The sequence below is a fragment of the Vombatus ursinus genome, unplaced genomic scaffold (genome assembly GCF_900497805.2).
Source record: "Vombatus ursinus unplaced genomic scaffold, bare-nosed wombat genome assembly UNPS02014852.1, whole genome shotgun sequence".
NCBI classification, from domain to species: domain Eukaryota; kingdom Metazoa; phylum Chordata; class Mammalia; order Diprotodontia; family Vombatidae; genus Vombatus; species Vombatus ursinus.
In genome coordinates, this window is record NW_020954630.1 from 12,371,084 (window position 1) to 12,385,745 (window position 14,662).

Sequence of the window (14,662 nt, forward strand, 5' to 3'; positions counted from 1 at the left end):
AATTTGGGGATGTTTAAATAGAAGAAAAGAACAGTCAGGGTAGGGGAAAATACTCATCTTTCAAGAATTTGAAAGGCTGTCATGTAGTAGAGGGGTTAGGCTTTTTCTGCTTGACCTTAGAAGGCAGTACAAGGATAAGAATTAAAGGCCCACATATCAGCTTAGCATTAAATGAGATGGAATGCCTGGGGTGGGGGTGGGGGTTAGCAAGTTTCCCATCAGCAAAGATCTTTGAGGGAAGGCTGGATGACCATTTATCTGATATATGATAGATGGTATTCATACTGTGTGCGGACATTAGGTTAGACCTTTGCGTTCGACAGTTCTTTGAGTCTGATTCGGTACCAATTTTCTGACTATAGAAATATCAGCTGACATTTTAGTTGTAGAGCTACACTCATTCTCTAGGGGAAACCGTAATTCCATTCCAAAGGTAGACAAGTAAACTAAATTTATTGATGAGCTATTAACTCTATACTCTATTTACTTAACATTGCTTCTCATCAAGAACCCAACACCAAGACAGAGAAAGATCTAAGGAGCAACACATGCGGGTTAGCCTCTAGGATGAAGATTACATTAATATACAATACAAGGAGCGCCTAACTGGCCAGACATCTTGGCAAATCTACTTAGATATACTCAGCTGTGTAACAGACTAGTGCTGAGTGGAGAACTAGTCAGATGTTTCAAGTAATGCAACATGCTTTATTGATTGTAGAATGGAAATGGGGGAAGAAAAGGTATTTCTGTTGACAGATTTTCTAGGACTCAGCCAATTTTGAAAACAAACAAAAAACAAGTCTAACAGTGAAAATGATGGAAGATGAGATTAACACACACCATTGGTTATGTTCAATGGAAGTGGAGCATTTGTCACAAAGGTGAAATGTTTGATGAGGTTTGAGCAGATTAAATAGCCCTGGGCCATATGCACTGTTGCACCAAAGGGTCTTTAAACCCCTCAATCTCCAGACTCAACTTCTAGTCTGTCCCACTGTTGGAAGCTGATAAGGTAGGTATTGCTATTGAGGGAACAGGAAAATCCCCTACCTGGTCAGCCAGCTTCCCCAGCCTGTGAGGCTATAGCGGCAGGATAGCAAGGACAAGAGGAGAGAAGGAAAGAAGAGAACACAAGACCAAAAACAGAAACCAAACAGACCACAAACGAAAAACAAAACAAAAAACATACAAAATCCCCCATACAGCCAAACGATTAAAGTGGGAAGTAAAAGTGGGAAGGGAAGGAGGAAAATGCCAAAAGCAGGGAACAGAATAAAAAAAAGAACAAAAACAATGTCAAATACAGAAATTTTAAAAATTAACCACTCTACCATTAAAGGTTAAAAAAATCAAAATGAGATGTCAACATCTTAGTAGTAGAGCAACAGAAGAGATGGTAATAAACAAATAACCATGGACAAACAGCTAAGTGGTTTTAAAGACATAAAGACAATGTTAGTGGATGGTTTCATTTTAGGAAGCTTTTTTTGGTTTGTTTTTCTTCCCCAAAAGAAATGGGGTTTGAATTTTATTGGCCCGGGTATTTAATCACTTAATTAATTGAACTGACAAGCCAAACTTGTTACACTACAGGATGCTAGGATGGTCTTTTGCCTCTAAAGCAGCGTACCTATGCATACTATGCTAATTTAGCAATATGGCTCAGCAAGATCCCCAAACCAACACAGAGAGATTCATAAGGAGCAGCATATTTTCTACTTCTGCTGGATTTGTTTGTGAAATTAAAGCAAGTTTTCTTTATTCTACTTCTTATTGCATGGTCTAGCTCCATGGCACATAACAGAGGCTACCTCCTCTTGAAAGGGTCATTTGTAGACACTTTCTCTTTATGCTCATCCCTGCCTAGCACCAGGGGACATGTCTCTCCCCTCCCCCAATATTTCCTCAATGCATCTGGACTCACATCTCCTTCCTTCATGTCCTCGGGACCAACTAGTTGCTCACATTTACAAGTAAGATCATATTTGTATCTGCCAAAGTGGCTACCGTTGGGGCAGCTAGGTGGCACAGTGGATAGAGCACCGGCCCTGAAGTCAGGAGGACCTGAGTTCAAATCCGACCTCAGACCAAACACTTGACACGTGCTAGCTGTGTGAATTAACCCCAGTTGCCTCACAAAAAAAAAAGTGGCTACCGTTAAATTCATGATGGAATGACCGAACAAAGCAGTTAGCACCTATTCACAAGATACCAGAGCAACCTAACACTATAACCACATTTTCACTCCCTCCCAAAATTTAGTGAAACATGTATGCGAGTCTGTGTTGCTCTTTGGATAGTTTAATTCTGATCTCACTGATATAAATTCACTGTGATTAAAACTACCAGGAGGACCCATAAGCTATCCCAAACTTGAATTCTTGAATAGCTCTCCCTGGTATCTAATTTAATAGCATCTAAAACTGGAGTGAAGTCTCCTGCTTACCTCTTCCACTGACCCCAAATACTGACATGAGCATTGTCACACTGGACTGTTTCAAAAGAATTTAGTTCTGTTCTCTGGATATATTACATAATGAGACATTGAGAAAAGTTCTGGCTCTGGAGACAAAGGACATGAATTCAAATCCCAGCTTTGATATCAACTACCATGGTGATCTTGGATAAGTCACTTAGCTTCCATGGACCTCAGTTTCCTCATCTATATAATGATGAAGTCAGATTAGATGACCTCTGAGGACCCTTCCAGACCTGTATCTCTAATCCCACATGTCATAACACTTTTGGCTCTTAATTTCTTCATCCTTCATAATAACAGAGCATATTTATATAGTGTTTGAGGTTTACAAATTGCTTTTCTCACAACTTTACAAAGTAGGTAATACGAGTATTATTGTTCCAGTTTTAGAGATAGGCAAAAAGGAGACTAAGGGAGGTTTAGTGATTTGACTATAGCCACACATCTATTCAATGTTGGAGTTTGGAAATGATGCTGTAATTCCATAACTATCAGTGGTTTTTCAGCTGAGACATATTGCCTTCTCAAAATTTATAAAGGACTTCCTTCAGAACAATTTTGTGAGGTAGTTGGTGCGAGCATTTTTATACCCATTGTACAGACCACCGAGGCCCCAAGAAGCCTGCCCAGAGGCACAAAAGTTTGTAGCAGGGCTAGGAAGAGAAATTAGTTATTCTGGTTTCCAGTCTATGACTATTTCCTCCCTTTCAGCCTCCCCCCTGCCATCATACCCCCACCCTCATCCCTACTGCCTCCCCATAAATGGAGGCAAAATTGGGAGAGACAGAACAAAGAAGGCATGCATGATATGCTTTTGTATTCCTAGAGGGAACCACACTGCATACATTCCAGATGAATATAATTATTTAAATAACATCCTTCTAAGAGTCCACATTGTCTGAAGTCAAGCTGGAGTTGGAACTAGGTCAATGCTTTCCACAAATTACCCAGCTGCAAGAGTAGTCAGCATGCCCAGGGTGGTGGTATGCTCTGGAAAATACTGTGAGTGGAAACCAACTTTCTACCTGAATTGAGTAAAGTATAAGGACCCTTCTTTCAAAATATTTTAATATAAATTCATGTGGTAAAAGCAGGACAAGAATTAGAAACTCTCTTATGCTGCCTGTGATCCCAAGAAGATCTCTTTTTTGAAGGGAAAACTTATACATGTTTGGAAAGAACAGGAAGTAAGGAAATAAAAAAAAATAATATGTCCAACTTTTAGAAAACTTGCTAGATCCTCAATCTGAACTCACCAAACAGATAAATTAGGAGGTTGTTACCAAAACACTTGTTTACTTCACCAAAGGCTGACTTGCAGGGTTTCTTTAAATAATGATGTCCCTACTGTAGTTACGTCCTTCAGCTCATTAAGTCCTTGCCAGAGAGGTCAGCAGTGGCAGGAAGACTTAAAGTGATGGTGCTAGCATCTATTCAAATTGAACATTATTCAGAAGTGAAGATACGTCACATAAATAGTAACTAGGGAACTAGGGAGTTGAACCCAAGACAATGTAAAATAGGCTAGTAAGTAGGGAAGGCTCATTCTATACATAACAGAGAAGAACCAATCATTGCAGAGTGGTGGGTGGGGTGGGGCTAACCAAAGGAGCAAAATTGCAGGGGGAATGTTTTGCCTAAAGTACTTTTAAAATCACTTTACCAACAATCCCAGGATTGAGAACTAGAAGGCATCTTACAGGTCATTGAGTCTAAGTCCCTCATTTTACAAAATGGCAGGCAGAGAGAGGTCATGTGACTTGTTAAGGTTCACACAAATACTAAATAACAGAGCTAAAATTAGAACTTACGCCCCTCATTCCCAATCTAGTGCCCTTTCCCCTAATACCACTCTGACTCTTCTCTTTGTAGGAGAAAGAGGGAGAGAAGAATTAAGCATCTTTGGACAAAGACTAGAAGTAGATCACATTCACAAAATGCCAGAGAACAGGATAAAGAGAAATGGGTAGAAGCCACAGAAAGGAAAATTTAGGCTTAATATAAGGGGGGAGGGGGGGAACAAACTTCCTAACAGAACCATTCAAAAGGGAATTGGGCTGCTGCAGGATGTAATGGGTAAGTGTAAATTGCGTAAGTGCTATTTATAGAGGATTAGTGTTATCTACTCAGAGGAAAGTAAACTACACCCCATACACCTAGAATAAAATATAAGGTCCCTTCTATCAAAATATTCTAACAAATATTCACATGGCAAAAGTTGTAGAGGAGTTAGAAACTCTCTTACACTGGCTGTGATCCCGTGAAGACCTACCTCTCTTTTCTAGGTGGATGCAGATTCAAAATCAAAGAAGCCTCTCTCAGGAGAAAGATGGCTTAGTCTAGTCCACATCTAATTGGCTTCAAGTGGGAAGATGTCCTTAGCCAGTCAGTAAGCATTTATTAAGTGGTTACTATGTTTGTGGCATTGTGCTGGGGCTACAAAGAAAGGAAAAAAACTCGGTCTATGCTCTCAAGGAGCTCACATTTTAGTCGGTGTAGAAAACACAAATAACTGTATAAGCAACACACATATATACCTTCTTGCTGCTCCTCATGCATGATGCTTTGGTCTACTGACAGCAGACCTTTTCCCTGGCTGTTCCCCTATGTCTGGAATGCTCTCACTCCTCGCCTATTCCTTCTAGTTTGTGTATGAATTGTGAGTGCGAATGAGGAGTTAAGGATGATGGCAAAGTTGAGAATCTGAGTGACTGGGAGGGCAACGGTGCCCTTGAGAGGGCTTGAGAAGAAAAGATAATGAAATTCTGTTGAGTTTGAGATGTGTACCACACATTTATTTTGAGATGTCCAAAAGGCAGCCAGGGATGCAGGGACTAAAGTCCAGGACAGTGCTTAGGGCTGCATAAATAGATGTGGGAATCAATTGTTATTGACATGATAATTGAACTCCCATGACCTGATGAGATTGCCATTTGAAACAGTACAGAAGGAAAGGAGAAAAGTATCCAGAACAGAGCTTTGGGGTATACCCAGGACAGTGGGAATGACCTAGACAAAGATCCAGTGAAGGAGATTTAGAAGGAGCCATTAGACAGATGGGAGAAGAATCAGGAGAGAACAGTATCACAAAAGTCTAGAACTGAGAGAATCTAGGAGAAGAAGGTGATCAGGAATGTCATGACTGAAGAGAGGTCAAGAAGGATGAGAAATGAGAAAAGGTCATTAAGAAGCACAGAGGGAGAAGGATGAGAGCAGTGTTCCAGCCCCATGAGGTAGGAGCCACATTTCCACAAGATGCTCTAATTCTCTCATTTAGTACCCTGGAAAGCTGTGTTATCTTGAAAATAGAAGGGAATTTGGAGTTAAATGACCTTAAGTCAAATCTTGTCTTTGCCACGTATTTACTGTGTGACCTTGGATTAATTCCTTAACCCTTCTCTCTCATAGACTGATTGTTGTCACTTACAAATGGAAATAATAATAATTTGCTCATAGTCATTATGAGATCTAATGATGTTTATAAAGTCTTATTTTGCAATAAATTTCTATATTATTATTACCATTAGTATAATAGAGCATTTCTACTCAGGTAGAGATTGGGCTAGATGACCTCTAAAGTCCTTTCCATCTATATAAGCTTATATAAGCTTATGTTTATTATTAGGGTAAAAATTCTCCAAACCCCATTAGTTTTCATTTTATTACTCCCCAGTCCATTCCACATGCCAACATGTGCTATAGAGCATTTATTTACCCTTCCTTAAAAAGTGAATTATTATAAACCTTTCATCAGCTACAATGTTTGGTGTGTGATGTTTTGCTGACTTAGCAGAGAGTTAAGTGGAAAGCCTTTATTTAGGTTTCATGGAATTTAGGACTGGAAGGGACCTGAGAAGTAACCTCTCATTTTGAGCCCCAGAAAGGTAAAATGACTTGTCAAAAGCCAGATAGATAGGAGAATGGCAAAGCCAGAACCTCCATTTCCAAAACCAGTGTTTTTTTTTTCCATTTGCAGTTTATTTTTTTTAGTAATCCTTACTATTGCCAATTTAAAAACATACATATATTTGTTCACTTTCTGGGCTTCATCACTGAACAAAATTGAATGCCTATGTCTTGCTTTGAAGATATTATTGTGCCTCAGGGTTCTATTTCTATCATTTCAGATTATCCAAAAATACAGATGTAGATGCAAAGGGGATATGAAGCTAGGTCTGAGTCCAGGTTACTAGCTGCTTGGAATATGCTAAATCCTTCATATCAGTTTCTTTTGTTGATATTTGGCTTTTTCTCCTAAAGTACAGGAAAAAAATAACCAATTGACAGTTCTGCCTTACTGTCAAATTCATTTTATTTTGAGAATTTCATGGTACCTGCCGTGTTAACTTGAGCTTGAGCTGGCAAACGCAGATAGAGGGGATGAGGGTGAATGGCATGGTGTTCCTGTTGTTCACCACCTACTCTTCACATCTTGGTCTGCATTTCTGAGCTGCCTATCTGTGGCAGAATCAGTCAGTATATCCTTAATGCTTTGACTCTTCCACATCTGAGATTTATGTAGAAGACTGGGGAGAGAGGCTTTAGCGGATGGAAAGCTCAGTGACTCAGCAATGTGACATGGTGGTCAAAAAAGCTAATGGAATTTTAGGCTAAGCTAAAAGAAGTTTTTGCATGCAGGAAGAAGGGGAGAGTAGAAGAATCCTGTAGCCTGCCCTGATCACTGAACATCCAGAGTACTGCATGCTACATTTTAAGAAGCCTGACAGGGAAGCTAGAATGTATCCAGAAGAGGGGCACCAGGATGGTACAGGGAATGAAAATCATGCCATAAGATTAAAAGAAACTCAGAGTGTTTAGTCTGGAGAAGAAATGAATTCAGGGAAACATGGCAGTAACCTTTAAGAATTTGAAAGGATGTCATGTGGAGGAAGAATTAAGGATTTTTTTTTTACTTTGTCTTAGACAGTAGAACTAGGTTCCATGAGAGTTGTAGGGAGGCTCAGTATTATATATATGCATGCATGTACATACATGTGTATATTTATATGTGCTTATATATATGTATATATACATATACTTTCACATTTAGAGCTGTTTAAAAATGGAAGGGGTCGCCTTAGTAGGTGACCACATTGTTAGAGAGATTATATTCCTCTTCAGGTAAAAGTTGGACTAGAATCCCCCTGAGTCACTTCCAATTATAACATTCTGTGAATTTAAGATTCTCATGGCTATTCATTTCACTGAGCATTGAAATGCCCGCTAGTTGTAAATACAGCTTCCCTTTCAAGACAGATCTTCACCATCTGTAATAAAGCAAAGATCAAAAGGTTTCATTGGAAGTGGCCCAAGGGTACTTAAATCTCCCCTCCCCAACCCAAAAAAAACCCCTTAGTTTGAGTCTGCTTTAGAAAAGGGGGGGAGATTTGGGCTTTCTTCCCCATGAATCCTATGAAGAACGATACTAAGATTTTTATGAGAGAACACAATTTCTAACCTAGTACAAGCAAAAACTCTTCATTTTAATTTTTTCAAAAGAGTAATTGTGGCTGCAGGCAACATCCTTTCCAACAGAGGTTAATAAACAAGTGACACTTTTTAGCAGCACTAGGAGAAATTTATGTTAAGGCTAATTAAACACAGAAGTCAGGATGTGATCTTTTTAATGTTCTCTTAGACACTAAATTCAACAAATTACAACTGTTTTATATTAAAAGTCATTTGTGCAGCTAGATATTCTGGGAAATGTCATTTCCTGACAATAACAAATGGCTCATACATCTCGATCCTTCTCCTTTGAAAAGTGCCTACAATCTTAGCAGTTCATGCAAAAAAATCAAAGGAACCTATTTTTCATTTTAGAAGGTCATGCCTTTGCCAAAGAATAATGACTTATGAACCCCAAGCCAACAGCGTCAAAATGCACACAGTGGGTAATTCCTGTCTTGAAATGATTGAGGAACCAACAACTACCTTCAGTTTTTCAGACTGAATACTTAAAACAGCAGCCTCAGCAGCATCACAGAGATTAGGTTTTTCCAAATTAGCTTGTCACTAGACAGGCAAAGAAGATTCTTAATAACATCATATTCAAAATGAGGTGAACAACCTAGAATTATTGATAACTCACTTCAGTGTTTCATTACCAACTGATTCCCTCTCAAGCTTAAACTCTATAGGGATGGCAATGGTGAACAAAAGAATGATTATACTACTCCATCATATTACTAGTTTACTCTTATATGGTGTTTCACACTGATAAAGTACTTTCTCATACATCAGCTTATGGACTGTTATCAAGGATTATTAACAAGGATTGTTATCCCAATTTTGCCAATGAGGAAATGATGATTTGGCAAAGTTAAGTTCCCTAGACCATGCAGTTAGCAAATGGCGTAAGCCAGGACTCAAAAACGGGTCTTAGTACCATCAAGGCAGAGGTCTTCCCAAAAAACTACGCTTCTCATACTGTTAATGTACAGCTCACACAGAAACCAGACATGAGTCTTTCTAAGAGAGATTCAGTGGAAGATTGATGACTAGAGTAGAAAATCTGATTCCTTGTGCTAAAGCTTAAAAGTTTAAAATGCTTTTTAAAAAAAACTGCTTTGGGGATATCGTGAGTTGAGTAATAAGTCATTAGCAAGGAGAAGTAATCAAGTTACCTCTCAAGGCTGCAGAATGTTAGAGCTCCTTAAGAAATCTATCCTTGCTCACATCATATATAAGGCTTTCTTAGGCAGGGACTTAGTCTTTGCTCAGCTTCATGATCTGACAGCTATTTGTTCACCTACAGGACCTCATTTGATTGAATGAATGCTCTTTAAGTATGCTACCTTGTTCAATCTGACCTTACATTAGCAAGTTGGGCTCTGAAATTTTTGATTATGTAGACGGTACCACACTCGGGTATGAGGAAGAACTATTTTTCTCATGTTCACAAATTTTAAAAAAAGAACTCTTTTTTAGGATCACTTTCATCACTCTCATTTCTTTCGTGATACAAAAAATCTGAAAACTATTGCCTTTAACATAGGTTAGGAAGAACGGAGAGGCCAAAGAAGCAAAGACACAAGGACACCAAATTCCTTTTTCCATGGAATGCGCCTAGCTCATGTATGACTTGTTCAAATATAAGTATAAACAGTAGGCAGGGAAGTAAAAGAAATAGCCTTTCTGACTTTCTCTGGAAGCTGTTCAGAGCTTATCAGATTAAAGGAAGTTCACCATTTGCTGCTGTATCATGGTGAGTACTGGGAATGTATCAGTTCAAGCAGTCTGGATCTCATGAAATCCATTTAAGTTATAAAGAATATCTGTAAACATGAGCTTCCTTTCCCCCTTTAAAACAAGAGGTTCAGGTCATTGTTGTTGCAGGAAAAGTCTTAGTGGTGATAGACAATTCCGAGATGACCGGTGAATCACGACTTCTGCTTCATTTGATGTGGCAGCTCATGATACATTTCATTTCTGAGGAAATGCAGTGTGCGGGTATACTTCTCTTTACATGACAACTATGTTCCTGAAAAGTTGTATTTTTTCTTGTTATAATTTCAAACACTTCTTTTTATAGTTGAAAGAGCTTGCTATTTGAAGGAGTCTAGTCCTATGTACTTGGGAATTATGCACACTCAATGAACATTTTTGGAAAGCTAATAATCACCCCTGAATTTAAGGGACTCTCCAACTCAGTTTCTTCCATTTGGAGTTTCAGTACAAAATCGACCAATTCCTACTTCATAAGTGTGTTTATGGACCTTAATTGGTTAATGCCTACCAATCATGTCAAAGAGGACAAGTGTTAAATGTTCTGCTTTCCTTTTGCAATCTGTTTTGTTTTCCTTTTGTGAAAGGACTTCCTATAGCACTTCAAAGCGGCAGCTGAGGCAGAAATAGAATAAATATGCTTTTGTTGCCAAGTTACCGCCCAATTTTTTCTCATAGTCTCACTTAGGGAGTCCCAGTTACTCTCTGGAGAAGGAAGGTGTTATTGCTGTTTGGGGCAGTTGCTGAATTTGAGACTGAGTCAGAATGATGAAGGCACAAGAAAGGCAATAAGAGGGCTGGCGGCCTAGACAGAATAGCAGTAATAGGAGACTGATTGAAATGGGGGGAGAGAAAGAAAATAGAAATGGGGAGAATAACTGATTGGAGATGAGGGAAGAGAGAAATAGAAAAAGTAGAAATGGGGAAGAGACTTCCAAGATTCTCCTCTGGACATTTCTTTTTTTAAAATTACCTTTAGTTGTTGTTTTTTTTAAATTCTGAACATTAACACCAAAAGAAAGGGAGAGGGAGAAAGAGAAAAAAAAATATTTCCACATAGAGGATAGAACAGAAAATTACAATCACATATGAAAAATCTGAATCTGTTGTGTGTGCTATTTTTTAAAGTATACAAAAGATTTTAACATGTTGCTTTCAAAGTTGTTCTGCTTGTCTGTATTTCCTTCTGCTTTCTTTCTATTTTCTTCTTTGCATTAAAAAATGCTTCCAAGACCTTCTTTGCTTTGATTTTTTTGAGGGGAGGCAATTGATTATCAGTATCTTCTCTCTCCCCATCCCATGAAATAAAAAAAAATTATCCTTTTATGAACAAGTAGGCAAAAGTAAGCAAAACAAATTCACCCATTTCTCTGGTGGGAATGTTAATTGAAGAGACATAGTATAGGATTAGAGTAATGAATGGGAGTGATACAAGTCAACATGTGGCTTTTCTTCTTAAAATGCCATAGAAAGGATGAGCTTTATAGCTCCATACCCTAAGGACAAGTTCAAGGGATTTAGTTGTAAAGGACTTTATGGAAAGATGAAACATCTTTACCCTCTTTTTAAAAAAAGTAGCTAGTCTTAACTCTGGGAAGAAGTTTGAGCTTTTCCATGGGCTGGGGTGTCTCCTTTTACAAAACAAGAGCTGAAGGAAAGGCAGAGATTATAAATATGGTTGGAAGGGGCATTAATGAAGCAGAAAATAAATAAGATTTTATTTGGCAGATTTGAAAGGCTAATAAATGGTTACCTCAGGAATATGTCTTTCTTAACAACTAAGGCAAGGAAATTAAACTGAGATTGTGATTTAAGTGTTGTTAATACAACAGGAGATATTTGATCCTGCTTCAAGTGACTTAGTTCTTCAAAAAGTAATTATTTGCCTGCTTTAATCACACCAAACCTTTAAAGAGACAGGGATACAGGATGTATGAATACATTATTCCAAGTGTCTAATCTTTAGAAAAACAGACAGCAGAAGTTGTGACAAACTGCCATGGTTGCTACTAAAGTTAAAATATTTTAGGACTGGGTAAATGCTAAGAATACTCATTATGAATAATGGTTACTGACAAATGTGAAACTGTAATAAAAAATAATAAAGTCAATATCTATGTACCAACCACATGCATTTGCTGAAAAGATGACAAAAATCCTAACTAAGCATCCTACCCAGAAAAAAAAATAAAAAGGTCAAAAACTCTTCAGATTTGTGGTGTATACTTAAGCATCCACTCGTCACTTCCTTGATTCCAGCACCTAATGACATTAGGGAAACTCACCTGCAAGCAGATCGCCAGGTTAACTCTACAGCCAAATGATGTACTAACAGCTCGTGGATGGAGACCCAGATCTTTAAATAATTTTGAAAATGATTGTGTGAGGGCTATTCGAGGGCGTTCTTCTGCCACGACCACACACGTCCGTACTCGGGACAAGTCCAGTCCTCTTGCCTGGGAATGATAATAATGGCATTAGTTGATAAGGCAATCTCACACTTGTTTATCTCCATGTAAAACCATGGATCCCATTACTTTGCAATGACAAAAGAACACAGCAAAGACCCAGTGCCATATGGTCATCTAGTGTTGTGCTTTTCATGGGTTGGTTTAGGACTGAACTGACTACCTGTTTAAAACATCTATGGTGACATTCAGAACTGAAGAGATAACATAAAAACTGGGATATCATTGATGTGGGCACCCTCTCCATCAAAGCAGACCAGGCTCAGAAAGGTTAAGTGACTTGTCTATAGCCACACAGCTAGTAAGTGTCAAGAGGCAAGACTTGAATGCAGTTCTCCTTGACTCCAAGACCAGCCCTTTGTCTCCTACCCTGGGCTGCCTCTCTGAAGCAGTGACACCAAACACCTTTTCTGAATAGCTGCAAGGTCACCAGAACAGCAAGTGAAGTGAGGGAGACAGAGGAAAATGAATGCCCGTGGGAGGGTAATTCAAGACTGGCAAAAAACAGGAAAAGAAGTCTGACGAAATGTTTGTGTGTGATTCCTTACAAGTGTGAATCTGTGTGGGCATTTCTGAGCATGCACAAGAAAGAAACGCAAAAAAATCCCAACCCACTGGATGTAAATAGGAAACCAGACATTTCCAATGACTTCATAAACATGGGTCATGCATTTTATGTCCTGTGGTCCGTGAAATACCCAATGATATATTCTCAGTGATTAATCACTTTATAGTTTTATGGTAGAATATTTCTGCATTGGATGAGGTCCAGTGAGCAAAAGCACCAGAAATCAAAGGAGGAGGAATTCAAATGAGCCAAGCAAAATGCTTTTGGTGGTAATGGTTGGCACAGCTCACACTGAGAGTAAACAAAGTTGTTGGATGGCATCCCAAAGAGGAATGACCACCGGCACTGATGTATGTTGTCTGCTGGTATGAAAATGAGATACAAAGAGATGAGAACTCCACAAAAGAAAGTCAGTATATTCTTTCCCTTCTATCATTGATAACAAATGCACTTCTGACTGGAGCAAAGAAGAGAATTCAAGATAATGTTGACATGAACAGGTGTGAATATGTCTGTCTGCATTGTTTTTACTTGCTCTATCAAACTAATAAAATGCTTACACATATTTATGTGATAGTTTATAGTTTGGAAAGCAATTTCCACACAGCAACTCTGAGAAGTAACTAATGTAACCCTTTGGCTTTTGTGACAATGTAAATCTCTCCCGGTATTGTTGTTTTTGAATGTGTATCTCCTTGGTCTTACGCTGAACATTAGGCTTGACAGAGAAATCTATTTTTATGTAACTAGACAATATACTCTCCTTTGCTAAGGTTTTAGCTTGGTGCTTCACTGTCTCATGGAAGTGACAGTGGTTATTTAAAGTCTGGGCCATTTATTTTAGTACAAACTCAGGCAGGTCTTGTCAAATTAGAAAGGCCTCAACCCCGAGACTCCCATAGACTATGCCTGTGGTCTGCTGTTAGGACCAGCTAAGTGTAAGAAGGCTTATAACTGGAAAACTGGCCACCAAACCACTCTTTCGGCTGTAGTGGTCACAAAGTCATCCACAGAAGTGCTATACTTAGTGTCAGGGCAGTAAGTATTCGTATTGATGGCCTCAGAAGTTAATAGGAAGTATACATTATACTCTCCCTCACCACTCCATATATTTCATATCATATATCATATCATACTACACCATATACCAATTATTACATAACACAATATATACATATATGGTTTTTGATTTATTATGGACCTGTGATTTGATTGTTTGGGGGAATTTCAAGTTGATGAGCACTGTAACTAAGTCTTAGAGAGTTGTCTGAGGAGCCCTTGAGAGGTTAAGTGATATAACCCATGTCCCTCAACTGGTATGTGTCAGAAGGACCCAGGTCTTTATGACTCTCAAGCCAGGTCTAATGCACTATACCATGCTGCTTCTTACATACACATCTTTCTGAAATACAGAATCAATATAGGGTATGTAAGCATGTTTTGTTTACCCGTGTACATGCATTTGTATACATATATATGTATTCACATATAACATATACATTACACACATAATATGCTTATTACATACATGATACACATCTATACATATATCTGCATATGTGTGTATATAAAATGCAAAATTCTTCACATAATTCCATATTTTATTTCTCTGTTCTGTCCATATATAATTCTGGGGGCAATGGGCTAATAAGGTTAGTTATAAGTATGTATATACCTATAATATTCTCTCTATGCATACACATATAACCCACATAGTATTATATATGTATACATACATGTATACATGCATGTATACTATATAACCTATAGTTATGTGAAACACATGTCTCTATCATGAATGATGCTTAAGACAAAACCAAGGGAATACCTAGTATAAGCCAGAAATGTCAGAAAGGACTGCTTGCGTGGACATTTTAATTTATAAGATCAGTAGAATGAAAGGCATCATTACCTAAC

At 38.3% G+C, this 14,662-nt stretch overlaps 1 protein-coding gene across 4 annotated transcripts in view; it reads right to left on the minus strand.

The window, feature by feature from the left end:
* DIP2C (disco interacting protein 2 homolog C) overlaps window positions 1-14,662 on the minus strand; it is a 589,927-nt gene that overhangs the window by 51,080 nt on the left and 524,185 nt on the right. For 2 of the 4 annotated variants that reach the window (XM_027841052.1, XM_027841050.1), the window contains 2 exons: window positions 11,995-12,165; window positions 1,054-1,083 (listed from right to left, as the gene is read on the minus strand). In XM_027841052.1, coding sequence (XP_027696853.1) covers window positions 1,054-1,083; window positions 11,995-12,165 — 201 coding nt within the window. The remainder of the gene's footprint in view (window positions 1-1,053; window positions 1,084-11,994; window positions 12,166-14,662) is intronic. The other 2 variants (XM_027841054.1, XM_027841051.1) reach the window with 1 other exon arrangement.